This window comes from Chenopodium album, chromosome 7, assembly GCF_948465745.1.
Source record: "Chenopodium album chromosome 7, dcCheAlbu1.1, whole genome shotgun sequence".
Taxonomy (NCBI): domain Eukaryota; kingdom Viridiplantae; phylum Streptophyta; class Magnoliopsida; order Caryophyllales; family Amaranthaceae; genus Chenopodium; species Chenopodium album.
Window position 1 is genome coordinate 36,619,788 of NC_137840.1, and position 27,221 is coordinate 36,647,008.

Below are 27,221 nucleotides of genomic sequence, written 5' to 3' on the forward strand. Positions count from 1 at the left end.
GACAATGGACCAAGAAAAATACAATACTTAGTACATATTGGTATTAAGATCTATTGTATAGACTTAGTAAAATGTTTGAACATGTAAAGGATTTTACCGTGTCAAACACGAATTGAAGGACTTTGAAAGACTTTCAACCCGTATGTATAAAACTAAGTAAATGTTTGAACTAAGTATAATCTAGGCTAAATACTAAGTCAAACATGAAAGACTCTAATAGGGACTTTCAACCATATCACACAACAAATAGTTTAGCAAGACTCAGTGAAACTGAATAAGCTAAAATGTCACATGGATGGAATAAGATTGAGAATTACATTGCAATTTAATCCATCATGTACGCTGTGATATGGAATCGTCGCACAACTAACATGCTTAGAGCATTTGAAATATGTATGTAGTACCAATCAACCTGAATCTATGTAATAGATCGTTAGATTATGGCTAAGAACATAAAGTACTTGGATAAGTAACAAGATGAGTTCTTGACTTGTGGAAACAAATACAATTTGAGAATTGATGTTGCAATCACAAACCTTAACAAGGATTAGATCCTTAACAAGGAAGCCATTTATAAGCACAGCTAACAATAAGTCGTAGCTTGAGAATGGTAACATTGACGTGCACCCATGTGTAATGTACAGGAATTTAAGGAAAATTTCGATGATCACAAGTGAATAGGGTATCCCAAATCATTGTGAGCCGTTTAGAGTGAAACCTTAGCAAAGCATCATCAGGAAGTCTACTAAAAAATATGTTGAGAATATTGTTGCCTTAATGGTGATAATAAAGAAGATGTTCTATGGAAAGTTCGTTGTTGAACGTTAATGATTGTAGGTTGTCAAGTTGAAGATCTCAATCATGAAAATGTGTGGGAGCCATCACTTGGACAATAAATCATTAATCACATATAATCCATGACACTCTCAAATTTTATCATCTTATTATGAAAGTAATCAATAATGAAGATGCATAGATTAGCAAAGTAGTTATAACTAAACCTATGCAATAAGTGAACGACAACATTCTCAATTACATGAAAGAAATCAAGCATATTAGATATGGGTTTGATTTCTATAGATGTTTTATAAAGATTGATACTCTTAAAACATTCGAAAAACTATTTATCATAATATGAACAAGGAAAATTTAGAAAAAATAATCCCAACTTTGTCTAATTTACGTAGAATAATCCCAACTTTTGAAAATACTGGAATAATCCGAACTGTATGGGGTCTTGTATTTCTTCAATCCCTACAGGTCAGTTTACCTTCTATTGCAGGTAAATGTCCTACGTGGCATTGTTTTATTTTTTTTCCTTTATTTCTTATATGACTTGGACCCTTTTTTGACTTGACTTTAATTTCCCAAATATCTTCCCCTTTTATTTATCAGTCACAATTCTTATTCTCCCTATTCTCTTCTCCTCTCCCTGTTGTTCCCCTGTTCCAGTTACGAGGTGGTCTTACTAATCATGGCTAGTGGTTCATACGGTTCGTCATCAAACTCAAGGGGTGGAGGTTGTTATTCAAAAATAAAGTGTAGTTGCGGGTTGGATGCGGTGGTGCGAACTGTGAAAAAGGGGCATAACATTGGTTCGAAGTTTTACGGGTGTCCTAAATGGCCGGTAAGTCAATAAATATTGTAGTTTTAATTGTTTGGAGTTGTAATTTGATATTAATTGAGTTTAATTATAGTTGTGGTAAAATTCATAATCAGGGTTTTGTTGTAGATTTGTTAATTAAGAGTTTTGTGCAGGATACAAATTGCAATTTCATGAAGTGGATTGAAGCAAGCAATGAGGATGAGCTGCGATTACAAATATTTGAGAAGGATACAACTATAGCAGAGATGGAGTTTCAGAAGACATTGTTGGAAGAAAAGGTGAAGAAATTACAAGGGAGGAAGGAGAAACTAGAGGAAGAAGTGAAACAATTGACAAGGGAAGTTGGCCAGCTTAGGATTGAGCTAATGCATTGTTCAAGGGCAGAATCAAATTTCTCTAGGACTTTGATTTTTGTTTGTATTTTTGTTGGGATAATGGTTGTGTATTTGAAGTAGGAGTATGCTGGTGTTGGTTGGTTTGTATTGAAGACATGTACCCAACTAATCCTATGAAATGAAATCAGTTTAAGCTTTATGTGCAAAGTAGCAAAGAACAACACTTCATAAACACATGACATATATTGCCATTCCCATAATCATTCCAAATTTTCATAATGTTCACATAATTCCCACAGCCACACAAAATGGCGTAATACTGACTGCAATATTATTTGCAACAACAAAATACTGGTCCTTCTAATGTAAACAACCACACATACTGGCATAATTGTTTGAAACAACAAAAAACAAAAGATTAACAGACATAGGCCCCTTCTAATTAGGCTAATTGTTCAAAGTTGACTGCTGACTTGATTGGCTTCCCATAACCAGGTAATTCAATGCTCCTTGATTTACTGACATAGTCCTATCACCTTTGCTGCTGGTGCTATGGCTTGGAGCCCCCCTTCTGACCTGTGACATAGGAAAGGCAAAGTAAAGTTACAAATTGATAAAACCTATAATTGCAAAGAATGACTCAATCATTATAATTAGATCACACAATACACACATTGGTTATTACAGAACCATCTTCTCCAAAGAATACTCCAACTCCCACTAGAATATTTGATCTTCCCCTACCTCTGCCTCCACCACCTCTGATTCCCCTGCCTCTGCTTCCCTGGCCTCTACCACCAGTAGAGTCTCCACTAACATCAGCAGTTTGGTGTGATTGGCCTCTCCCAGTAGGAGGTTGTGCACCTACAGCAGATTGGCCTCTCCCAGCACCAGAATGAGCACCTCTAGACCCTCTTCCTCCTCTTATAGATCTCCCACCTCTCCCTAGCTGTGTAGGTTGAGCAGACATTGAAAGGTGAGTAGTATCAGCACTCTGTTGTTGGTGAGATGGCTGACCATCAGCCCTTGGCCTTCCCCTGCCCCTTTTAGCTGGTGGTTCAGGTTGCACAATGTTCCCCTTCTCTGGACATCTTCTTTTATTATGACCTTTCACTTTACATAGTGAGCAAGTCATTTCCACACCTGTTTTGGTCAACACACCAGGCTCTTTTGGGTTCTCATATGGGTCCTTAACCCTTTTCTTTCTTGGCCTTCCTGGCACAATTTTAATGGCTGGAGGCTGCAAGTGGCAAGTGACCTTAGGCCAGTATCTTTCACCAACTAAAGGTGGAATTGAGCCTAGTTTAAATGGCATTACACACTAATGAGAATGCTGAATAATTGTAGTAAACTGAAAAATGCAGAGTTGAATTATTTACTGTCAGTTACCTGTATAGGCTTTCATGTAGGTTTCCTTGGTGTAACAGGGGTGCACAAATTCTTATGCTTCTCTGTTTAGGAAGAAGATGCAGGCAATGGCATGCCTACATGGAATACCTAGCATATCCCACTTCTTGCAAGTACAACTCATTTCCTCAAAATTTACAACAACTTGATCTTGGCAATATGTGACATTAAATAATTACATTGATGATGGGAGCACCTCACACTTTGAAGCTTTGTCCTTTTCTTGATTAAGCTTGCTCTGGATCCTTGGACAGATAACAGATGTCCATTTCTCCATTAGCTGCCTTTTCTGAACCAATCTTTGCATCAAACTTGTTCTGATATCCTCAAGCATGTATAGAAGGTGCTTTGTCCTTACATTTATAATATAGCCGTTGAAGGTTTCAGCTATATATATTACTTGTAATTGCATCTGTTTTAATGGCTGTGCTCAGAAATGCTCTGCAAAAGACACTTGGGTTGTAGGTTTTGAAAGCTAGTGCAGTTTCTTCATTGATCTCTGTTAACTCAGCAAGTTCTTCCTCATAGTCAGCATGGTTGTAGGACTATGCAATCTTCCAAAACTGCAGTTTAAATTCATCACCCCTGTATGTTTTGGACCAGTTTGCATAGATATGCCTGGCGCAATGTCTATGTTCTGCTTTAGGCAGAACAGGTGACACACCAGTCAAGATAGCCTGCAGTACAACAACATTACCATCAACTTAAACTCATACAAACATAAAAAAATACAACTAGGATTACAATTTTCATTACCTGATGTTCATCACTGATGATTGCTAGTCCATCACCATCACCATCACCAAGCTCCAAGGCTGATTGCAAATGCTTCAGAAACCACTCCCAACTTAAGAGATTCTCCCCCTCAGTTACACCCCATGCCACAGGGAACATCTGGTCATTAGAGTCCCTCCCTACAGCAACAAGGAGCTGGCCTCCCAAAATTTTTTTAAGGAAACAGGCATCTACAACCAACACCCTTCTGCATCCCTCAATCCACCCTTTATCCAACCCCTCAAAGCAAATAAACAACCTCTGAAATACTGGGGGTGGTTGCTTGGGCATGACAGTCACTAATTCAGAGTGGGAACCAGGGCTACAACTCTCCAGTGCAGCCAAATACCCCCCTACTTTCTGGTAATGCTCAAACTTTGAGCCATGCAACAGTTTGTGAGCTGCATATTTCACCCTATATGCAAACTCCCTAGGTACTAACACCTTGTATGCTCTTCTAATGCAATCAACTATTTCTTTGGTTGGCCAGTGGGGTCTGGTTTTAAACACATCAAGGAATTGTTGTGCAACCCACTTGTCTTTCATTTGCCTGTTCTTCTTCATTGTTCTATTGCAAGTATGTTGTCCACAAACTCTCTTGACTATGTATGAAGCCTTTCTAGAATTCCATGATGCATATATGTAAAAAGGACAGTCACCAATACACTTAACACCCAACCTCTGTTGCCTATTCTTGTTCCCAACAGTGAAGGTCAAATTTTTTCCCTGAACAACAGCATACTTGGCAACTGCCTGTCTGAAGTCTTCCCTTTTTGCAAACCTGTATCCAACTTTCCATTCAAACTGAGAGAAATCAGAATCTGGATTCACTAACAAAGATGCTCTCCTCTTCCTCCTAACATCATCACCCTCATCTTCACTAACATTTGGTGATAAACCTTCATCCTCACTTTCCTCATACTCACTCAGACTTGGACCACCTTCATCATTGACAACACCTACTACTTCTTCATTTGCAGCCTTTCCTTTAGCAGCTTCTCTTTGCTTTTGTTGAGCTAGTTCCACTAAATGACTGTTACAAGCCTTCACTCTCTCCTTAGCTGTAGCAAACTCCTCATCACTGACATCAGAATCACTTTGTAAATCCTCTTGTAAAAAAGCTTCATCAATTTCATCCTCTATTTCTAGATCTAGCCTCTCCAAGTCCACCTCTCCCTCTACATCAGCTTCACAATCATCATCCTCAGTGTCAACATCACTATAAACTTCACAAAATACTCCTACCCCTACTTTTGAACTCCTAACAGCCACACCTTTCCCTTTGTCTACCCTAGGATCATAGGGTGGGTCTTCTTCATCACTGTCATTAGTGTAATCTAGGATAAGGTCATTTAATGGTATTGGACTATCATGCCTGTCATCATACCACTCAAAATTAGGTTCCTCAACTAGTTCTTCTTGTGAGGATGGTTTCTTTTTAGCAGGGGAAGAAGTGAGGATCAGTGAGGATTTTTGTGAAGTAGCAGGATGCACAGATTGTAGATCTACGGTATGAGGATAAGAAGTGGGTGCAACATTAACATCATGCTCTTTTATTTGAAGTGAGGTGGAAGATGCTCTCTTTTTTAGTGGGGAATCTCCTTTTGATATTAATTGTGGTTGAGTGGTTTGTATCTTCCTAGGACTTGACCTTACTTTAGTTAAAATACTTTTTTTTTTTTGGGCCCCTTTTTGGTTTCATTTTTCTGGTTTTGATGACTGAGGTGTACTTTATGAAGCTTGTGTTACTAACAAGGGTTAAATTTTTGGGTCATCATCTAGCTCCTCTTCACCATGCAAAATATACAACTCAACACCCCTGTACTTCTTCCCTAATACTGCCAACTCAATTGCATCAGCATCAGTATTAATTCTCCTCAAGCCATCACTCATACTAACTCCAGGAATCAAATAATACAGACCCCCAACTGCCTTACCCTTACTACATTCTTTCCCCAACTCCATTAGGTCAAAATAAGATAATTTATCAGGGTCCACTGACTTTGTCCTACCTCTACCTCCCTCATATACCAGTTGACCAGTGTCAAGGGTCTTAAATAAACCACCATGCAAGAATTTCAAAGAGATGTTCTGGAAAAACGAACTCATTCCAACCTAATAATTCATCACAATCCAACAACCAGCAATAACCAAATAAAATTACTGAAAATTATTCATTCAATTGAAAACAAACATAATTCAACACATTTAGTAGGGAATTGCTAAACCAAGAAATTCATGAACAAATCCCAACCACACACAGACAAGTCGAAAACATACTCAACAAAAGCAATCAAATCCAAATTGTATATACCAGGAAGAATTCAGAATGAGAATCAAAAAATAAAACAAAAACCCAAAATTCGCAAGTTTCTAGGGTTTACCTGAATTGTGAATCAAATCGTCCCTCCTCGTCCCGTACTTCCTCCAGTTAAGTTCCAAGCTTTCAAGAAATGGCGATTCGCAATCCACGTCAATTTGAGGGTGGTTGTGTTCAATTATGGTGGAGAGTACATTTTTTGAACTATCTTTTACAGAGTTTTAATGGCGGGGTTTAATGTAGAGGTAGATGGGTGGTTGAGTGTTCCACGTCAGCTTCTTCTTTGAGAGGGAAATGAATTGGTGAAGTCAACAAAAGGGTCTTACTCAATTCAATGGGTAATGTTTACCTACATAGCCGGTACCAAGTCAAGTGGGATTGAAGAAATACAAGACCTCCTAAAGTTCGGATTATTCCAGTATTTTCAAAAGTTAGGATTATTCTACGTAAATTAGACAAAGTTGGGATTATTTTTTCTAAATTTTCCTATGAACAATTCAGGTTTTGGAGTAGTTTAAAATTTCATGCAATTTTATCGCTCTGTTTGCTATTTAATTGTGGTTTAGAATTAAATAATGAGTCCATTCGATTATTGGAATATTCAAAATAGGGTATCAAGACCAGTCTTGGTAATGAAACACCTATTAAGTGAACATTGAGTATTATAATAAAAAAATATCCCTAATCGAGGTCATTTAAACGATGGACGATTAATGACCAGTTGAGATTAGTGTGTAGTTTGATTCATAGCACCTTTTCATGTGCTACAAGGACATGACGGTCATAAATCATTTGCACAGGTATTGGTTTAGAACCATACTGGATAGACCTATGAGAATACTTTAAGAGATTAAAAATCGTCATAAGTATACTTCACATTATTGCTATCGGAACCTTTTTCCTTGACCATGAGCATTGTGAACTTTCTTGTTTGAGTACTAGTCTTCTTTGATGATTGTCAAACGTCTGCCGTAACAGGAGATTATAACGACATCACTCAAGCGGCTAGGTCCTCTTAGTAAGTGAAGCTACATTACAAGATTGGGAATGTCTCCTACTAATAATAGGGAACATGTCTTGTTGTTTACAAGGCCTCTCGAAGAGCGAGACTGTGAAAATGCATGGCCGTGCTCTGATGGATTTTAGAAAACATCTCCTTATTGACAGTCAAACTCGGATTTCGAGAAACACTTCTGGACGTAACAGGGATGACGAATAAACTTACCTTGTAGTTCATGAAGAGAAATAGGAAAGGGGCTAACTAAATGCTCACTTGTCCGTAAGGACAAGTGGGAGATTGAAAGGAATGGTGTCTTTCGAACAAGTGTATTATTCTGATTGTGGGTTCAGAATTATTAGAAAGCTAATATATTCTGTAAGGTCAAGTGATCAGAATTCCTATGTGGAGGTCGCTTCCGATCAGTAATATTAATGTATAATTAATATTACAGTGTATCTTGACTGAACCCTTCGGGTCACACCCAAGCAATTAACAAAACAACTCGACGAATTAATTATAAATAAATTAATGAGACCCCCGAGTATTAAATATTTAGACGTCGGAAATTCGAGCTTGGAGCCAAATCGAGCGTCGGAGAACCTTAAATATTGAGCCAAAATTTTGGATTTGGCGAGACGGGAAAATGATTCAAGTAACAAGTAAAATCTTAGCCACGTGAAAGGCTAGGAAAGCGCGCCATGTGGCAGCACGCGTGGCAGCCACCTTGGCACCCGCCAAGGGGCAACTGCCACGTTGGCAGCCACCAAGTGGCAGCGTGCCACGTTGGCAGCATGCCACGCGGCAGTGCGCCATGGTGGCGGCACGTATAGCAAGGAGCAGTGGACTCGGGTGACGAGTCATGGACACGGGCCAAAAGAAAATGGCCCAACCAAACCCAACTTGGGGCTCAAGGTTGGGTGACACATGGTTAGTTCACAATGCATGTGAAATGCCTTGGGGACCAAGTGAGAAAGTGGTCTTCACCTAACCATGTGACACTTGTTACTTGTTCCTTGATTTATTTAACTAAGGGTTGAATTCATCAATCTTTCCATGTGGGATCTTTTTGTGAAAAAGTTCCACACTGAAAGATGAGTGGAATTCACAAGCTATCCTTCCTTATAAATAGCCAAATTATGGCTTGAGAATTCTTTGCTTGAGTAGGAGTTCAATAGAGCATTGCATTAGCAAAAACTCTTAAACTCATATAATACTGGAGTTTTGGTCGGACCTTAGCTTGCTAACCTCAAGGTAATGGACCTAAAAGTTGGTACTTGTTTTTGCGGGTAGATCTTCGTTGAAGGCTCTCGTATTTTCGGGGCTAAGCTTCTCAAGTAAGAGCCCAATTTGTGGGGCGAAGCACGCGACAAAGGTAAATTTCCTATTTTGCCGTTTTCTGTTTATTTATGCATTAGCGATATTATTTATTGCGAGCGTGATCCTTGGCTCGGGTTTTTTCCGCAGTGAGTGGGACTCACCAAACCCCAACACGCAGGAAAATCCGCGCGCATCTCAATCAGCCGCGCTGGGAAGGCGCACGCAACTAATTCCGTTGCACGCGACACTTAGCGCAACTAATTCTGTTGTGCGGGACAATCAGCGCAACTAATTTCGTTGCAAGCAACACTCAGCGCAACCTCCAGAAATGCGCTCGCGGAAGATTCCAAATTTTATAAAAATATAATATCGAATCTTACCATAATGCCGCGCACAAGAAAACCAGTTGCGCTGCCCATAGCAGCGCAACCCAATCACTTGCGCTGGGATGCCGTGCGTAACTAATCCTGTTCAAAACCCTAAACCTACTTATTCCCTATAAACATAGGCTTAATCCGAGGGCTTAAAGACACAGAAAATAACCTAAAACTTCGGCGAAATACTTATGAACTTGTGCTACCTAAACCCTCTTGTCCTAAACACTTACCCCTTGATCTTTTGTTACTACGGTGGAGGTTCCCCAACAAGAAGGTGTCCATAAATGTTCTAAACAGAGATCTAGGAAATAGAAGTGGTAAATTCCCGAGCACTAAGATAAATCATATTTAATTTTCTTGTTTAAAGGAACTTTATTTAATTAATTAGTGGTGTTTGATCATCTTTAAAGGACTAATTAATTATTTTCACATAGTATCTTGCGTTTAATAAAGATTAGAATTGGATAAATAATTGTTGGTTGATCACTTAAGCCAAGGGGAATATTGTTTATTTTATTGTTCTTTTCACGAATTTGATTAAATAAAGAATAACGACGTTGCAATGTAATTCCTACGTGAATTAACGTGTGTAAATAAAATCAACTAACTTAGTTTTAGGTATCGCGTTGCATATATTGTTTGGTAATGAAATTGCAAAAAAGGAAAGGTTAGTAGAGGCCGTACAAAGGCTATAATAGCGATTCCGCCCTAAAAGGAACGTTATTTTAGTACCCTTGCTCCCGAACTCATTTCTCGTTTATGTAGACCAATTTGGGCATGGGTAAACTTACGATTTGTGCTAATTATTCCTTGAATTCCAAATGGAAGAAAAGCATGAAAGAGGTTTATGAGTTTTCCTAAAACTCATTTTGTGACTCCTATTTGTTTCTTACAAAAAAGCGTGATGAGAGTATCATTTTTAATTCAAGGTCTCCCAAATAGTCAGGAATTCAAATCCTAATACATCCTAAAAAGTATAAACTCCTAGGCTTTTAAGTGGCCATGGGAATCTAAGGAAGGACCCCCTACGATGGGATCACCCTCCTTACAGTGGCGACTCCACTAGGGACTTAGAGGTTACATGATTAGTTCTTAGTTATGGTCCAAGGTTTCCAACACTAGGTTGCCTATGGGTTGTAAAGAGAATTAACTTGGATAATCTCTAGTTAGAGTGCGAGACTCGAACGCATAATATCTTCCTTTTGCGCAAATGTAAAAACCAAACAAGCAACATTACATCATGCATAAGTATAGCACACTTTAACCATTTGCGATTGGCTCATTGATTAGGGGTCTCCAACAATAGGCTTTTATCCCGAAATAAATAACAATAATCCAACCCATATCACCAACAAAATGTTGGGAGGACGATGTCATGAGTAACCTTGTTGAGTGATTGGTTTGTGCATTGTTTCTTAAGATATGGTAACTTTGGACACCCAAGCCTCTTTGACCTTAGAATGGCAATACGTGAATCTTGGCTTATAATATGCTTTATAGGCTTATATGACTATGTACAACGTGTCAGGATAGTTGTTAAAGCTTAAAGATTTTGATGATGAGGAACTTAAACTAAAGCAAACTCATCTAATAAAGGTTTTCAAGTGTTTGATTAGTTTAGGTGAAGTTGATCGTGGTGATGGAAGAAGTAACTTGAACTAAGAAGACATGAGGAGATCTTTATACAAAACTTTAAAAAGAAAAGAAGAAGAGTTTTCTAACAAGAACTAAGTTCTCTAATAAGAACTGAGTTCCCTAACAGGAACGTTCCCTAACAGGAACTTGAAGTCAGCAAGCTAAGGTCCTTGAAGGAACTTAGTCTGCGTGGAGCCCAAGTAACCTACCTGTACAGAAGCGCGGCGCAGCAATTTAATTTAGCTAAGGTTTTTATCTTCTAGATTATTTTTAATATGTTAAGTAGGTTAATGCATGAGCACTACCACAAAAAGGGGAATACACATCGCCTGAAACAAGCTATATAGATCGCCTTTAAGGCGCTTTTCAGGTGGGGTGCCTTATAAAGTCTACAGAACGCCTCCAAGAGGCGATCTATATCTAATACAATACAGATCACCTATCTAAGAAAGGCTCTTCTTATTCTAGGTATAAAGTAAAAAAAAAAAAAAAAACAAGCCAAAGAGAGCTGTCATCTTAGGATAGGCGCTCTATAACTTTATTAAAAGAGAACGCCTATCACAGATAAGCGCTCTCTTTTCCTTTTTTTTTATAAAAAAAATTATTATTATTATTATTAATTCATACATATAAATATATAATCAATAAAACACCATACCAATAATCTTTTATTTATATTAAAAAAAATTAAAATTCAAGTATTTCAATTACAATAACTAAATTCCCTTAGAAAATCATTTACATTACAAGTTCTCTGATACAACTTATTCAGCAAATTTATTGAAGAAAAATCAATGTCGATTGTGTCAAGCCTGCGATTGTCAAGCAAAATTCCACTCTAATATCTGTAAAAACATGCAACAACAAAGGATTAAACCAACTTGTGAGCCCTTAAATCGCCTCAATCATCAAAATACCCAACCAAAACACTAAATAAACTTTCATATAATCAAAATACAACACTTTCATACAACACCTAGTACTAATGTTTAACTCATCAGTTCATAAAAATCACTCATATATACTCAACAGCTTAAACAATCGAATCAAACAAATTAATAAAAAAAAAGTAACAAAAACTCCACCATAACAACAACGCTTCTACCTTCCACCATCAGCGCACAAAATCAGAACAAACGCACAAAACACCCATAATCGAACCATAAGCGCAAAAAATCAGAACTTATCGCACTAAACAGAAACTTAAGATCTAAAGTAATTTAATTTAAAATGAAAATTCAAAAATTTTAGATCTTAAATAATTGGATATTAACAAAAAATCCAAAATCAGAAATTACTCAAATTACAGAGCTAATATAATTGAAAATTAATGAAAATCTATAATGTATTTTAAAAGTTGGAATTAGCTTAAATTAAAATCTTTAGATCGAAAAAAAAATCATAAAAAATCCAGTATCCAAAACTTAAATCAACTCAAAACAACATATAATGTAAAACATAGAGCTAAATCAACTTAAGCAATCATCATTTACAATAGTTAAACTCAAATAACTTGCAAGTCGGTATTCGATGATTACAAAGACAAACTTACTCTAGTGGCTCAACGGTGGGCGTGAGAAGCTTGTAAGGTGGTGGACTGGTGGGCGTGAAGAGCAGCACCATGGTGCGCTAGGATTTAAGGATGATGATGTTCATCTAAAAGAAAGAGAAAAGGAGTGAGAAAGAGAAGAGGATAGAAGGGGGCGGCTATAAGTTGTTCCTTGTATTAATTAGGGTTAAGGTGGGTTGGAAATATCCACGTTCATTATTATTATTTTTTAATACTTATGGAACTATTAAGTAAAAGAGGCGATCTATATTATTAAGTGTAAAAGTTGGATATATTATATAGTGCGGTTACCATTGGTAGGCGCTCTATAAGTTATAATATACAAAACGCTTATCTTACATAGGCGATTTGTATCATTCTAGAGATCGCCTGTGTAACTTAACAATTATGTATTGTGTTACTTATTCCCTATTTTGTGGTAGTGGAGATTAGTTAGACGTGTGGTAAGTTTTCTTGGTAAATAAATTATTAAGGATTTTAGAAAAGATTTTCTATAAGGTTTTATTTCTTAAAATTGGTTTATTAAAAGATATGATTCTTTTTAACAATATCTTTTTATCTTAATTTCCGGAAAAGATTTTTTCTTCAAATATTATTTTCATAAAATTGTGCTTTAAAGATAAGTTAAGTTAACTTATTTATCTTTTAGAAAACCTACTTGCTATACAAGTCCTACTTGTATAAATAGTAGAGATCGAAATGGTTTAAGGTTTTTGTAAGTTTATGCGTGGAGAAATCACTGAGCATTAATTGAGTAAGTTTACCAAGCTTCTAATTTGTCATATTAGTTTCGGATTTCGTGCATAGTTTTCCTATCATATACTAGGTGTCATACATTTTGTATTGGTTGGGTTATTTTGGTGAGTTTGTTATCTTCTTACATCGCATACAGGTTGTGTAAGCTTCTAGTGTGAAGCTGAGAGTTTTGTACTTTGGTAGTACGAGTGAATCTAAGTGTGGTACTTAGATTGGGTAGGATAGGGTCCTATCGAGTAGCAAGTGTGGAACTTGTGAACAAAGGTCTGTGTTTAATAGGTTGTAACTTGGTGTTTGCTCTATTATAGTGAAGTGGTTTGTGTTTGAAATCCCTAAGGTAGGGTTGAGGTTTTACTTCCAGTTGGCCCTTAGAAGGTTTCCTCATAAAATCTGTGTGTCCTTGCAAGTTCCTATATGCATTGTTTTATTATTCCGCAAAAGTAGCTATTAAGAACTTGATACAATTCACTCCCTCTTATATTAATCGTATCAACTAACAATTTGTATAAGAGCAAGGTTATCACGTGTAAGCAGATAACTTTGTTGAGTAAGTTCCTGGAGAGATGAATTACAAGGAAAAACTTGAAGAAGGGTATTCCACCCAACGTCCACCTATGTTCAATGGTAAGTTTTACACCTACTAGAAGAACAAGATGGAGATCTTCATCAAGGCTGAAAATTACCAGGTTTGGCGTGTTATTGAGTCTGGTGATTTTGAAATAACTTCAACCAATGAAAAGAACGAGGTAGATCCTAAAATTATTTCTGATTATGATAAAGAAGATTATCAGAAACTTGAATTAAATACTTTAGCTATAAAGTATTTACATTGTGGACTTGGACCTCATGAACATAATCGTATCATGGGATGCAAGTCTGCTAAACAAATTTGGGATCTACTAGAGGTAACTCATGAAGGTACTAATGAAGTAAACCATTCTAAGATTGACTTATTGATGTCTAGATATGAAAGGTTTGAAATGCAATCTAAAGAATCTATAGAGGAAATGTTTACTAGGTTCAATGATATTATTAATGAATTGAATTCCCTTGGCAGACACAATCCTATTGATGAACAGGCAAGGAAGATCTTAAGGAGCCTACCATTAGATGAACGCTGGAGATCCAAGGTTACTGCCATGCAGGAAGCTAAAGACTTCACCAAGTTCAACACGGAACAGCTAGCTGGATCATTGATGACTCATGAACTTCACCTGAGTTCCAACTTTGAGAGTTCCAAGAACAAGAGTCTTGCTGTTAAGGCTCAAGACTCAGAGGAATTAGAAATTGATGAGGAAGAGATAACAATTTTAGTAAGAAGATTTAAAAGGATGATGAACAATAAGAAGTTCGATAGGAAAAAGAAGTACACAAGTTCCAGGAACACAACTTGTTTCAAGTGTGGGTCTAAAGATCATTTCATTAAGGATTGTCCAGCACCGGATGGTGATAAAGGAAAGACAAAAGGCAAGGAGAAATCCAAGGAGTCAAGAGTCTATAAACCTTACTTCACCAAAGACAATGTGAAGAAAGCCATGCTAGCTGCCTGGGGAGATTAAGATTCAGAGGAAGAAGAGGACCAACCATGAGAGGAAACTGCCCATTTCTAAAAAAGACCTAAGACATTTCTCTAAAGAAAACTTGATATATGTTGTTTTTGAAATTCAAGAAGACTTGAAAGAATTACATAGAGCCAAACAACAAAGTGATGAAGCTTTGGTAACTTTTAAAAAAAACAGTGAGTGGGTTGACAATATGAAATTTGACATTCAATACAGGGTCTTTAGTCTATTTGATGACAATAATTATTTGAAAGAAACTGTAGACAGGTTGAAACATTATAATATAATTTTAAATGTGGAATTGTCCTTAATGAAACTCTGTCTTGATGCTCCTAATTCTGAAGTTCCTCCACTTGATCAATATCCGAATTTTGAAAAACTAAAATCTAATTTGGAAGATCTAAGATCGGATAAGGCACGACTTGAAGGGAACTTGAGAAATCTAGGAAAGGCAAACAACCTATAGAGTATAGAGTTCTAGATTGGATCGCCAAAGCTCAAACAAAAAGAACAAAAGGTTTGGGTTTCAAAAAGAAGTTCCAAAAGGAAAAGAAGTATGTTGACCTGCCTAGTAGTATTGTTTGTTATTTCTGTGGCAATACAGGACTAAACAGGTTAAGTGTCCTAAGAAAAAAAAGAGTACAAAGAAAAATGAAAAACATGTAGAACAAATCTAGATCAAGAAGAATAAACCTGCTGCTGTTACACAGGAACCCAAGGAAACCTAGGTTCCTGACACTAGTGTTTGATTTCTCTTGCAGGTTCTAGTGAGGGGGAACAACACTTGGTACCTCGACAGTGGTTGTTCTAAGCACATGACTGGAGACAAATCTAGATTTCTCTCACTGGATGCCTACTATGGGGGAACTGTGACCTTTGCTGATAAAATGAAGGGAAATTTAGTTGCTATTGGCAAGGTAGGAAGGTCAAGTTCCCATGCTATTGATAATGTATTTTTGGTCGAGGGTCTTAAACACAACTTGGCAAGTATTTCACAATTCTGTGACAAAGGTAACTCTGTAAGCTCTACTTCCAATAAATGCAGAATCATTCATAATGACACTGAGAACATTATTTTAGAAGGAACTCGTAAAGGAAATACATATGTTGATGATCTTAACGAGGTTCCTAACAGCAGTTTAACATGTCTCAGTGTTATTGAGGATGAGCCTCTATTATGGCACAAGAGATTTGGCCATGCAAGATCTACTTTACTAGCACTACTAGAAAAAAGACTTATGGCAACAGCAATAATTCGTTACCATATGTCTTATTAATGTTTCCATATGACTATAGCAACGGATTATAAACCGTTACCAATAGGTGTCGTTGCTAAAACTCTTCGGCAACAACTTTCATGCATTAGGCAACAGTTATTGTAAACTGTTGCTGTAAATAACTATGGTAGTGCTTTTCTTAGGTAGCACTTTTTAACTTATGCTAAAACTTATTTAACAACTTTAGGCAACATTTTCAAAGTTAAAGCAACAATTTTCGCTAATTTAAAGCAACACTTATTAGCTTGATACTAGTTGATGTTTAAAATTAAGGCAACACTTTATTTTGTTTATGGCAACGCTTTCAATTGAAACTAAGGCAACACTTTTAAACCTGTTAATGGCAACGCTTTTAATTGGCATTAAAACAATAGATTATATACTGCGTATAATAAATAAATTGCTTAAATAGCATATAATCGATTAGTACAAGTTCTCCATAAAAATTTATACGTAGTTAATTCAAATCAATGCTAAATGTTAAGCTAAATATTTGTTACAAACAACAAAAACATTTAATCTAAATATTTCATACATTAATCTAATAAAAATTCCAAAACCAAAATAAAAAATTAAAAAAAAAAAAAAAAAACCAATCTAATATTTTTGCTCAAATTCCAATAGATCTTTAGATGTTTGATGGAGCACTTGATACTTGGATATAAATAATCTCCTGCAAAACAACAATAATAATAATAATAATAAGACTCTTATATTCAATTAAAAAAATAAATATCAAATGAATTTTTTATGGAAAATTATTATCAAAACAATAGAAATTACTATTGTAGTGAGTAAATAATTAAAAAAAAAATTCATCTAAAAAAGGCAAGATGGAGAAACCGTAGCAACATCACAAGAGTATAAGGAAGTAACATCAAAGGATCATAAATTTGTATAATCATAGATACTACAATATCAAAATACTAGCACAATTTCGCTAAGCTAGGATCATAAATTTTGATGCCTATCTTCGAGAAGAGGAAAGAGATTGAGTTTTTAATCGTATAATTAACTAAGCAAATTGCGAGTAAGCACATATTTACAACACAAAGATCAAGTTTCTTGATTATCCATTATACCATATAAAGTAGTACTTGAACAATATTAAATAAATATGTAAATCACTAGCATGCATATATGAGCTTCTTAACATCCTGCAAATTCCAAGGCCTTTTTTAGCATATGCACACACATAAAAATACATAATTCAAACCACCTAAGTATGATCTTTAATCTGACATCCAACTAAGCAAGCAAAGGTATTTTAAGTTAACTAGTATAGATTCCCAACAATCACGCTGCTTATCTCTAGTTTGTTTACTTTATTTAGAACTTCAATAATATAATACACCATTTCAAATTCTTCAATCACATGTAACAATGTAAAAAATGAAAAAGAGAAACGGAATGTAACATGTAAAATGGAATAACATACCTGTTCATAATCTTAAATAATATAGTTTATGGATCATTTGTAGTTGTTGAAACGATAGCTTTTGCAATAATTTCCGGAGTCAAGCTAGGATCTTTTTGGCGTAGTTGTGCAAGTACTGATATTATTGCATCAAGAGTTATATTTCCTTGTTGATTTTTAATATCCATGCGTATCTCTTGTAGTTTTAAGGTCTCAGATTCAAGCTCCTTTGTTTTCCTCTCTATTTCAGCTTCTTGTGCAGCATGAACTTCTTTTTCCTTGGCAAATTCTTCAATTTCAGCATTTATATCCTTTTGAACATCAGCAGTTACATCACTTTTGATAGACTCCATGACCTCTTATGGTAGAATCAAAGAGGTACCAGGTCCTTTATCTTTTCGCTTCTTACGATTGGCACCAAGGCCTTGTAATAATTTTGTACCTCGACGTGCATTTCCCATAACTTCATCAAATGGATCCTTAACAGATTCACCACTCTGGTCATCTTGAGAAGCTTCCAATTCCTTCATTGCTTGCTATGACAATTATTAAAAATTATAGGTGACAAAGTATACGATAAATTTATTCACTAAATAAATTAATAGGAATAATATATTATTTACTATCTTCTGTTGTGTATCATCATAAGGTCGATCATAAGTTCTTCCCTCCTTTCGTCGTCGAGTCTCTTCAAACATTCTTCTTTTTGATGGTGCCACACCATCTTTTCGTAGCTAATAAATAAACAAAAATAAATATATAAACAACATAGAATCCATGAAGTAAAAAAATCGTAATATATGTGGAATGTATTTCGCACCAACTACTCATGTTTCATGGCAAAGGAAACAGGACCATTTGTATGTATGTTGTCTTGTTCACGCCGATTTTCAGAATTCTGCAAACTGGTTTTCTACATAAAATAAAAACGGATAAGCATAAAAGTCAAGACAAATTTAGAGAGTTCCTAATTGTTCAATTATACCTTTGTTATTGTTGTTCCCCAATAAGCTAAAAGTGTTTTGTAATGAGCTTCAGGCACTCTTTCAGGAGGATGCTTTAATCTCTCTTCATAGGTGTCATACATATAATAATGATCCCTTTTGAGGCGACATTTGAATCCTCTCCAAGATTGATCAAGAGTCTCCATTACCCAATCCTTAGCTTGAACTGGAAGGATGTACTTGCTCTAAAATAAAAGGTTAGGTTTATGTTATAAAATACAGTATTGAAACACATATAAAAGTAAACTTATGTTATACACTCAAAACATTACAAATGAGAGAAAAGAACACTTACATTCACAAATTCCCAAATTTTCTCCTTATTTGGAACTTTTTTCCAATTTGTGTATGTCAAGGGAGCCCAATTGTAATCATGAGCAACAGTTCCTAAGAATCTAGTTAGCTCTTTCCTTGCCTTTTCAGGCCCGATAGGTTGTCCTTTGTCATTACAGTAGATAGTTACGCGATCTTCCCATTTGCGAGCATGGACATCAAACAAATTTGAAGGACCTCGCCCTTTCTTCATAGGAACTTTTATCCAAGTAAAAACAGAATAATTAATTCATAAGAAATTTGAAGATAAAAATAAAGATTACAATCACAACTTTATTAATGCTATTACATGACATAGAAAAGTTCATAAGTAAACATGTGACAAGCATTCAATAGTTTTTTAGGCATTAACTAGATCAATTTGACAACTAAATTTAAAGAATTGCAATATGTTTTGGTATTGTATAATTCTAGAGAACTGTGAAACCAAGTCTTATGCATCAGCAGGCCCTGCATCAACAGTAGCAGAGCCTGCGTGCACTAGCAAGGTCCCCTTGATCAACACTAGCAGTCACATATTGCCTTGTGCAGCAACAGCAGCTTCCAGAGAAAAAACTCTACTCAAATAACTTCAACCCATACATAGTTATGTTTGATTGTATAATGGTAATTAGCTAGCAGTTTGTTCATTGTTTACTGCTAATCATTACTAATATGATAAGAGAAGAAGCAAATTATAGAAGGAGATTATAGAAAGCTCTCTAACCTTGGATTGCATGAATAAAAAGGTTACAAGACCATAAGATTTTTCATGATTTTAAAAAATGGGAGGAGTATTGAATACAAACCTTGTGCGGAAACAGATTCTCCTCGGCTTTCTAGTGGAATAATGGTCGAAAGCGGGCGCTTAGAATTTTGTCGAACTTGCTCTAATTGTTGTACATCTTGCTCTATTTGTTGTACTTCAGCTGGATCCATTTGATTTTGCGTAACAAGGAAATCATCCATTGCCATAGATGGGCACAATGGCTGCTTCTTATTCTTCCTAGGTGGTTGCTCTCTAGTTCATTCCTTGTAACATCGGAACATCAAGGTAATTATTATCGAAGATAAACATGATCGCAAGAAGAAAATTAAAAAAAAATAAGGAAAAAAGGAAAAAGTAACCTTCTTCTTAGGTATAGAGGTTGCTGCTTCAGTCAAAACATCTCTCTCTCTAGACATCTCAAACTCCTCGAGGTCACAATCTTCTTTATCAGGCACATAGTCTGGATCATCTACATTAGAATTCACATTATCCTTTCCTTTTGCAAAGTTCTTTTTTTTTTTCCAACAGTTGCTGAGCAATCTTGTCGAGCCCTAACTCTCTAAACCTCTGGGCATTTTTTTCCATTGTCATGGACCTAACTTTCTCATAAGGTGTTAAAATGGACTTTTAGACAATTTCAGGCTTATTACTTCCATTCTTTGTCATTCTGCAAACAAATATTATAAACAGTTAGTGGAAATAAAAAGTTTAGACCTATCAAATAGCAGTTACTACAAAATAGTAAGACATATTTTTTCAAATATAACACATACAGACATACTTTATACTTAAAAATCTATATCTGATACTTGACCAAAGCAAATATATTCAGGTTTTGGAAAAAAATTAGAAAAAACAATCTTATTCACTAAAAAGATAATAATTTTGAGGAAGTCCAAAGATGATAACTAATTACTGCTAACAAAAGCTAAATAAAAAAACAATCAACAAGTCTAATAACATAAGGCAAATAATAATATGATAAATTCACATTTTTTTCTTAAATAAATACAATTGCTCAAGATTCATTAATAATCCTATGGATCATGAGCTGAAATATCATCAGTCGCATCCATCCAATCCCAATCTGTATCATCATAGCCAACGTCATCTTCAAGGTCATTAACATTCTCAGACTCTGATAAATCTTCTATGTTCACAGCACACACTTCAACATCAGCTACAACATGAATATGATTAGCATCAAAAGAAGGCATGTTATTAGAACTAGAATCAATAGGCTCCTCCCAATATGTTTCTTCATTTAGTGCTTCCTCAAAGTTAAAAAGATCTCTTGGAACCCTTTTCATGACATATTGAATATCTTTTTCTAATGGGTATTGGGAATAGTATACTTGATGAACCTGAGAAGCCAATACAAATGGATCATCTTTGGAACATTTCTTCTTGAAATTGACATATGTAAGCCCAAATTCATCAATATCACCAAGAAACCAATCGCACTTAAATAACACAACGCTGAATTGAGACCAAAAATCCAACTCAAAAATTTCTTCTATTACACCATAGTAGGTAACATCTCCGTCAACGGGATTTCGATCCCTTGAACTGGCAAAACTTGAAGTCAAGGCTGTCAAAGTCATACCACTATTTTGAGTCTTTAATCGTGAATCACGTTCTCTAGTGTAGAACCTATAACCATTGATAAAATACCCACTGTACCTCCTAGCCTTAGGATTAGGACCCTTAGCTAACCAAAAAAGTTCCCCATTAACCTGCTCCCTTTGAACTTTTTCAAAAAACCAATCAATAAAATCTCTGCTATGACTTTGTGCACTATCCCATCTACGCTTTCGACCTTGGCTATTCACCCAAATATGATGTTCTCTAAATTATAAAAGCGAAAAAAAAATCATTATTTTTATTAGATTAAATTATAAAAAAATCTAAACTGGAAATAAATTAAGAAAAAAAATCTTACTTGATGTATGTTTCAACTGTTGTATTGTCGCAATTGAAGACAATATATCTATGAGCTTGCTTCAGACTTTAGAAATCTAAAGTAAATCCTTTTCCTTTTCTCTTTCTTTTCCCTCCAATCGGATGTCCTACTTTAGGAAACAAAGATAATTCATCTGCTGATTAAAGGAAAAATTCCTAGCACATCTTCTATCAAGTCTAGTGTTTACACCTTCACGCAAATATCGAGAAATAAATGTCAAACACTCTTCCATCATATACCCTTCTGCTATACTTGCTTCATGATTACTCCTATTTCGAACATAGGACTTCAGCTTACCTAAATACCTTTCAACAAAGTACATCCATCGATATTGAACAGGTCCACCAAATTTGATTTCCTCTACTAAATGAACAGGTAGATGGATCATAACATCAAAGAATGCAGGAGGGAATATCATTTCAAATTGACAAAGTATATCGACAACTTCAGAAGCTAACCTATCTAATTCTTTGAGATCAACAATTTTACTACATATACCATGAAAAAGTTCCCCAATCTAGTCAAAGGTACTGCAACATTTTTTGGCAATGTCTTCCTAACGGCAACTTGAAGCAAGTCATGCAATACGACGTGAGCATCATGAGTTTTGTAGCCTGAAAAATTCCTTTATTTAACATGCACACACCTCCCAATATTTTATGCATACCCATAAGGTAACTTTGTTTCTTTAAGAACTTTGAGAAACAAATCCTTCTTTGTATTACTCATAGAATAAGGTGCTGGTGGAAATAGCATGTGGCTGCCATCTTCGGATGGATAAGGTTGGAGATGTGGTTTTATGCCAAGATCCAACAAATCCAAACGTGCCTTATTGTGGTCTCTAGTCTTTCCTGGAATATCTAACAAAGTGCTAACAATATTATCGAAGACATTTTTCTCGATATGCATGACATCTAAATTATGACGATATTTAATATTAGACCAATAAGACAGTTGAAGAAAGCATGATTTCTTTTTCCATGGACCCTTACCACCTCCACCTTTACTGTTCTTCCCAAAATCATTTTCAAAGCTTTCTAATTCATTCATCAAATCATTACCATATAACGGAGATGGTGCACACCTATCCTCTACTTTTCCATTAAATGAATTTGTATCTTTCCGCCAAGGATGATCCATATCAAGATGCCTTCGAATATCCATGTAACAATTCTTTCTGCTGTGATACAAGTATTTAAGTTCCACATCATGGTTACAATTAGGGCATGCATAATTTCCTTTAGTAGACCATCCAGACAACATGGCATAAGCCGGGAAATCATTTATTGTCCCCATTAATGCAGCATGCAATTGAAATGATTGTTTTTTAGATGCATCATAAGTCTCAACCCCAAATTCCCATAATTCCTTTAATTCGTCAATTAGTGGTTGCAAAAAAACATCTATATCATTCACAGGGGACTTAGGGCCAGGAATTAACAAAGACAACATAAAATATTCCGGTTTCATGGAAAGCCAGGGTGGAAGGTTGTAATTAATTAACACAACAGGCCATGTGCTGTGAGCAACACTCATAGTTCGAAATGGATTGAATCCATCACTAGCAAGAGCTAAACGTACATTTCGTGCTTCATTTTTAAAGGCAGGATATGATGAATCAAAGTCCTTCCAAGATTGGCACTACAACATAAACGAGCAAAAGCAATGGTCAAATGCAACGGTTAAAGCTAATACAACGGTCTGATGCAACGGTGATAGCTAATGCAATGGTTCACTGCAACGGATAAAACTAATGCAACCTTTTTGTAAGCTATTGCAACGTTCCTAACATAATCGTTGCATCAGCCTATCAAATGCAACGGAATTTTAGGCTACTGCAACGGTCCAAAAATGACCGTTGCATTAGGTGCTAAAATGTGAAAATTAAAAACGCGCCTTATTTCCCGCTCCCATTATTTTATCGAAAATTTGAAATCGTTATTCGGCGGGACATCATTATTTTTTGAAATAAATTCTTACCATATACATACTCTTAATGTTTATCCTCTACTCTCTTTCTCTCTCCACATCTATCTTGTCTCTCTCTCTCTCTTCAAGTTCCAAACTTCCAACATCAAGCTTAAAATAATTTCAATTATCATATCTTTTTTGTAAGTTTTTGTTTTTGAAATTTATTTCTTTAATTTTTTCATATTTGAAGTAATAATATGTTTAGTACAATTTTACTTAATTTTTGTTTATAATTATTGACATGCCAATTTTTTTTTTTTTTTACAATTAGCTATTACTAATCAATGAATATTTAGCTAATGCCTTGTTGTATTTAATTATTTTATAGTTAATTTATGTTGGTCATGATATGTAGTTCTTTTCAAGTCCATACTATTTCATTCAATTCTTCTACTTCTATTAATTATGTTTTTAGATTATTTTTCTCTTGGGGATTTTGTTTCATTTGCTCATCTAGTTTTTAGATTATTATTTATGGGTGTTTCTACATTTAAGTGTTATTTTTGGGTTTGTGGTTTTATTTAATTTTTTGACATTTAAATTAATTACATAGGCTTGGTTGGTATCAACATATCATTGTACTATGACAAATATGTATTATTACCTTCTCTAACAAATTTATCTAATAAGAAACTCAACTGACTTTTATTTTAATGTAAAGTGATGTGATTAAATGATTTTATTCTCTAATGTAATTAGTTGTTTGTTTTATGTATATAGGTACATGGTGATATGATGATGAACAACATGGTGTATATCAAGGAGGAAGAATGGTGATGGGATTATTGTGACAATATTGTTGGACAATTAGATACATATAAAATTAGGTTTTATAATCTCCTTAATCCTTATATAGGTTTATATATTAGTAAATATTTTGTGAACTATTTAGATAAATATTTTGGGTATGGAATTGTTTGCAAAGTCAAATATCAATGTAAAATTACTTAATGTATATATACATATTTCTAGAGGAAAAATAAAATGGTTGTTATATAATTTTGTTTACATTATTTGTTCTTTGTAGTTTTATTAATTATTTTATTTACTACGTGCATTAAATAATAATAATAATAATAATAATAATAATAATAATAATAATAATAATAATAATAATAATAATAATAATAATAATGCAGCGATTCTATAGAAAGTAATGAGTGTTGCACTAAAACTAAAAGACCATTGCATTAGGTCTACTACAACGGTTCGTAGGAATTCTAAAGAACCGTTGCATTAGGTTTTATTAACCGTTGCTTCAGGCCCTGATGCAACGGTCCATGGTTGATGGCATAGGACCGTTGCATCAGGTAAAATGAACCGTTGCATTAAACCTAATGCAATGGCCGCAAATGCTACGGCCCTTTAACCGTTGCAAGAGGTCTATAACAACTGGTTTTTGCCCTATTGTAATGGTTTTTAGGGGTTGAATTTGCTCGTTTATGTAGTAGTGTGGGCATCTTCCAGATTTCTAATTTTGTCATCTTTTATTTGGCCTTTATCATGCCAAACCATTTGTTCAGCTGTTTTAAAACAGATGAATAATCTTTACAGCCTAGGTTTTAAGGGAAAATGTCTTAAAACTTTGGCAGGAACATTTTTAGACTTCCACCTAGATGTACCACACTTAGGACAAACATCAACTCCTTCAAATTCCTTTATATAAAGAATACAATCATTGGGACAAGCATGAATTTTTATATAATCAAGACCTAAATTCTTCACTATATTCCTAGATTCATTAAATGATTTAGGAAGTTCATCCATTAGAAATGCCTCTCTTAATAGCTCTAAAAGATCTCCAAAGGCTACATTGCTTAAGCCAATAAGGCACTTAAAGAGAAACAAACGAATTATGAAAGATAATTTCGAGAAGGTTTTACAGCCTGGATATAGCTCTTTCTTTCCTTCTTCCACTAAATGAAAAAACTTTCTAGCCTCCTCATTTGGCTCACTTTCAACCTCATGATCTCTATTTAGACCTTCACTGACATCTATAAAAGTATCATGTAGTAAGCCATCAATATCATCGTGTGTACTTTGATTATTTACTTCATGCACATTTTGCCTATCATTACTTGTAAAAGAATATCCCTCCCTTTGCAAGACCCACTCCTTGAATCCCTTCACAAACCCATTAATAATCAAATGATCATACACGTCATCTCTAGAATGGCAAAAACGCCTCGAACACGTTTTACAGGGGCAAAATATTTGATCTCCAATGGCGTCCTTGGCAAAAGACTCATCAAGGAAAAAATTCAACGCAACTTTAAAGTCCTCCGAACTTCTAGGATAGTTTATCCAATTATGATCCATAACTTAATTTATGTCAATTCCTAAATTACACAAGCAAATAAATTTAGAGATCTATCTATATTATGAAATGAAAGAATAGACTTGTTAGATATTAATTGGAAAAATATACAGTGCTAAAGTTGAAAAATAGAAATTTCAAGCAAATACATATAAAGATCATCAATGATATCTAAATACGTACACATATTAGTTATAAAGTTATATACCATAATCTAGAACATATAAAGTTATGATTATTAAGATCAAAAGTTATATATAAGAAGAGAATAATTAGTTTTACACACTAACTAGACTGAAAGTTACAAAGTCTTTAGATAAAACTTCAAATAATAAGAAACCACTAACTATGAATTAAAAGTTAGGTAGACATGATTCCATTTCATAATAATTCCTGACTAATAAGAAATTTGCTACTAGTCTATAAGGAACACTTACTTGGCATCACAATCTCTAGCTTATAACTATCTTTAGGTTCACATACGCTTAATCTCTTTAAAATATAAGATTGATAAAGTAAAATCATACTCTCTAAAATCTTTATTATTTGTGCACTATCAAATTTAACTTTAACTCACTTTTTAATGATTCTTCACATCATCTTGTCTGGTTGTCCTGATATAGTTTCAGTTATGTGATTCAATTCTAATGGATAATGAATAAAATCTAAACTTTACGTATCACACTAAATAAGTTGTAATGTTGTAACAAAAGTTCACTTTATTGCAATGCTTATGTTACTGCGAAAGTCATGTTCTTTAAGTGGCATTAATTAGTGAAGTAGTGGTTAAGTTAGTTGTAATCATATGCTCACAAGTAGATATTTATAAATTTCTAGTACTTCTTACGAACTAGTTTCTATATGGAGCGTACTTCTTAATTTTCCAATTTCCATATAATTGTAGATTTTAAGATATGATAAAAATAGAACTAATAAAAGGAAAAGGGATGATCATCATGCGTTTATGATGTGATTATAACTACTGCTTAACACAAATAATTACACCAAAACAACTTTAAGTTTGAGAATCATTTTTATTTAAAAATGAGAATAACTTATTTAAACTATAGCCTTTCAACTAATGAACATCAAGCTACTTATTGTGAAATATGATTCTGATTATTTGAGAGACAAGCCCTTGGTGGAACATTTGTGTAACCATCTAAGGTAATTCCTGACATTGTATTAAAAGAGAAAGATGGACTTAAATAGGGAAAATGAGGTACACAAATTTAAAAGAGTTTTGGGCAATTTACTCGTACAACACATAGTTCCTTTTTTTTAACAAAAAACAAAAAAAATAAAAATAAAAATTAAAAAAAATCACAAACTAGCAATTATGAGCAAGTGGAAACTGACTATTACTATTAATCTTTCCCTATCTAGAAATTATAAGCAGGGTCACAATCTAGAGTATAAAATTAACCAACATGTCTAACAATCCCAAAAATTCTGTAAAATTATGCATGTAATTTCTCTTTTGTTGATCTAATACTAACCAGCCACATGCAACTCACCAAGAAAACACATTA

General features: G+C 34.7%; 2 protein-coding genes and 1 long non-coding RNA gene across 3 annotated transcripts; all 3 read right to left on the reverse strand.

Moving 5' to 3' along the window:
• Positions 1–11,416: 11,416 nt before the first annotated feature.
• LOC145641051 (uncharacterized) lies at positions 11,417–12,460 on the reverse strand. Its single transcript, XR_014115123.1, has 2 exons — positions 12,324–12,460; positions 11,417–11,616 (listed from the first exon to the last, which is right to left on the reverse strand). It is a non-coding gene; the product is annotated as an uncharacterized LOC145641051 (long non-coding RNA).
• A 5,252-nt stretch (positions 12,461–17,712) lies between these two features.
• On the reverse strand, positions 17,713–19,644 carry LOC145640168 (uncharacterized). Its single transcript, XM_081691472.1, has 6 exons — positions 19,479–19,644; positions 18,653–18,888; positions 18,339–18,542; positions 18,204–18,266; positions 17,977–18,087; positions 17,713–17,889 (listed from the first exon to the last, which is right to left on the reverse strand). The coding sequence occupies exons 1-6, from the start codon at positions 19,642–19,644 to the stop codon at positions 17,713–17,715; spliced, it is 957 nt and encodes a 318-aa protein (XP_081547598.1).
• An 831-nt stretch (positions 19,645–20,475) lies between these two features.
• LOC145640169 (uncharacterized) lies at positions 20,476–25,691 on the reverse strand. Its single transcript, XM_081691473.1, has 4 exons — positions 24,957–25,691; positions 22,069–23,042; positions 21,641–21,889; positions 20,476–21,286 (listed from the first exon to the last, which is right to left on the reverse strand). The coding sequence occupies exons 1-4, from the start codon at positions 25,689–25,691 to the stop codon at positions 20,476–20,478; spliced, it is 2,769 nt and encodes a 922-aa protein (XP_081547599.1).
• Positions 25,692–27,221: the final 1,530 nt, after the last annotated feature.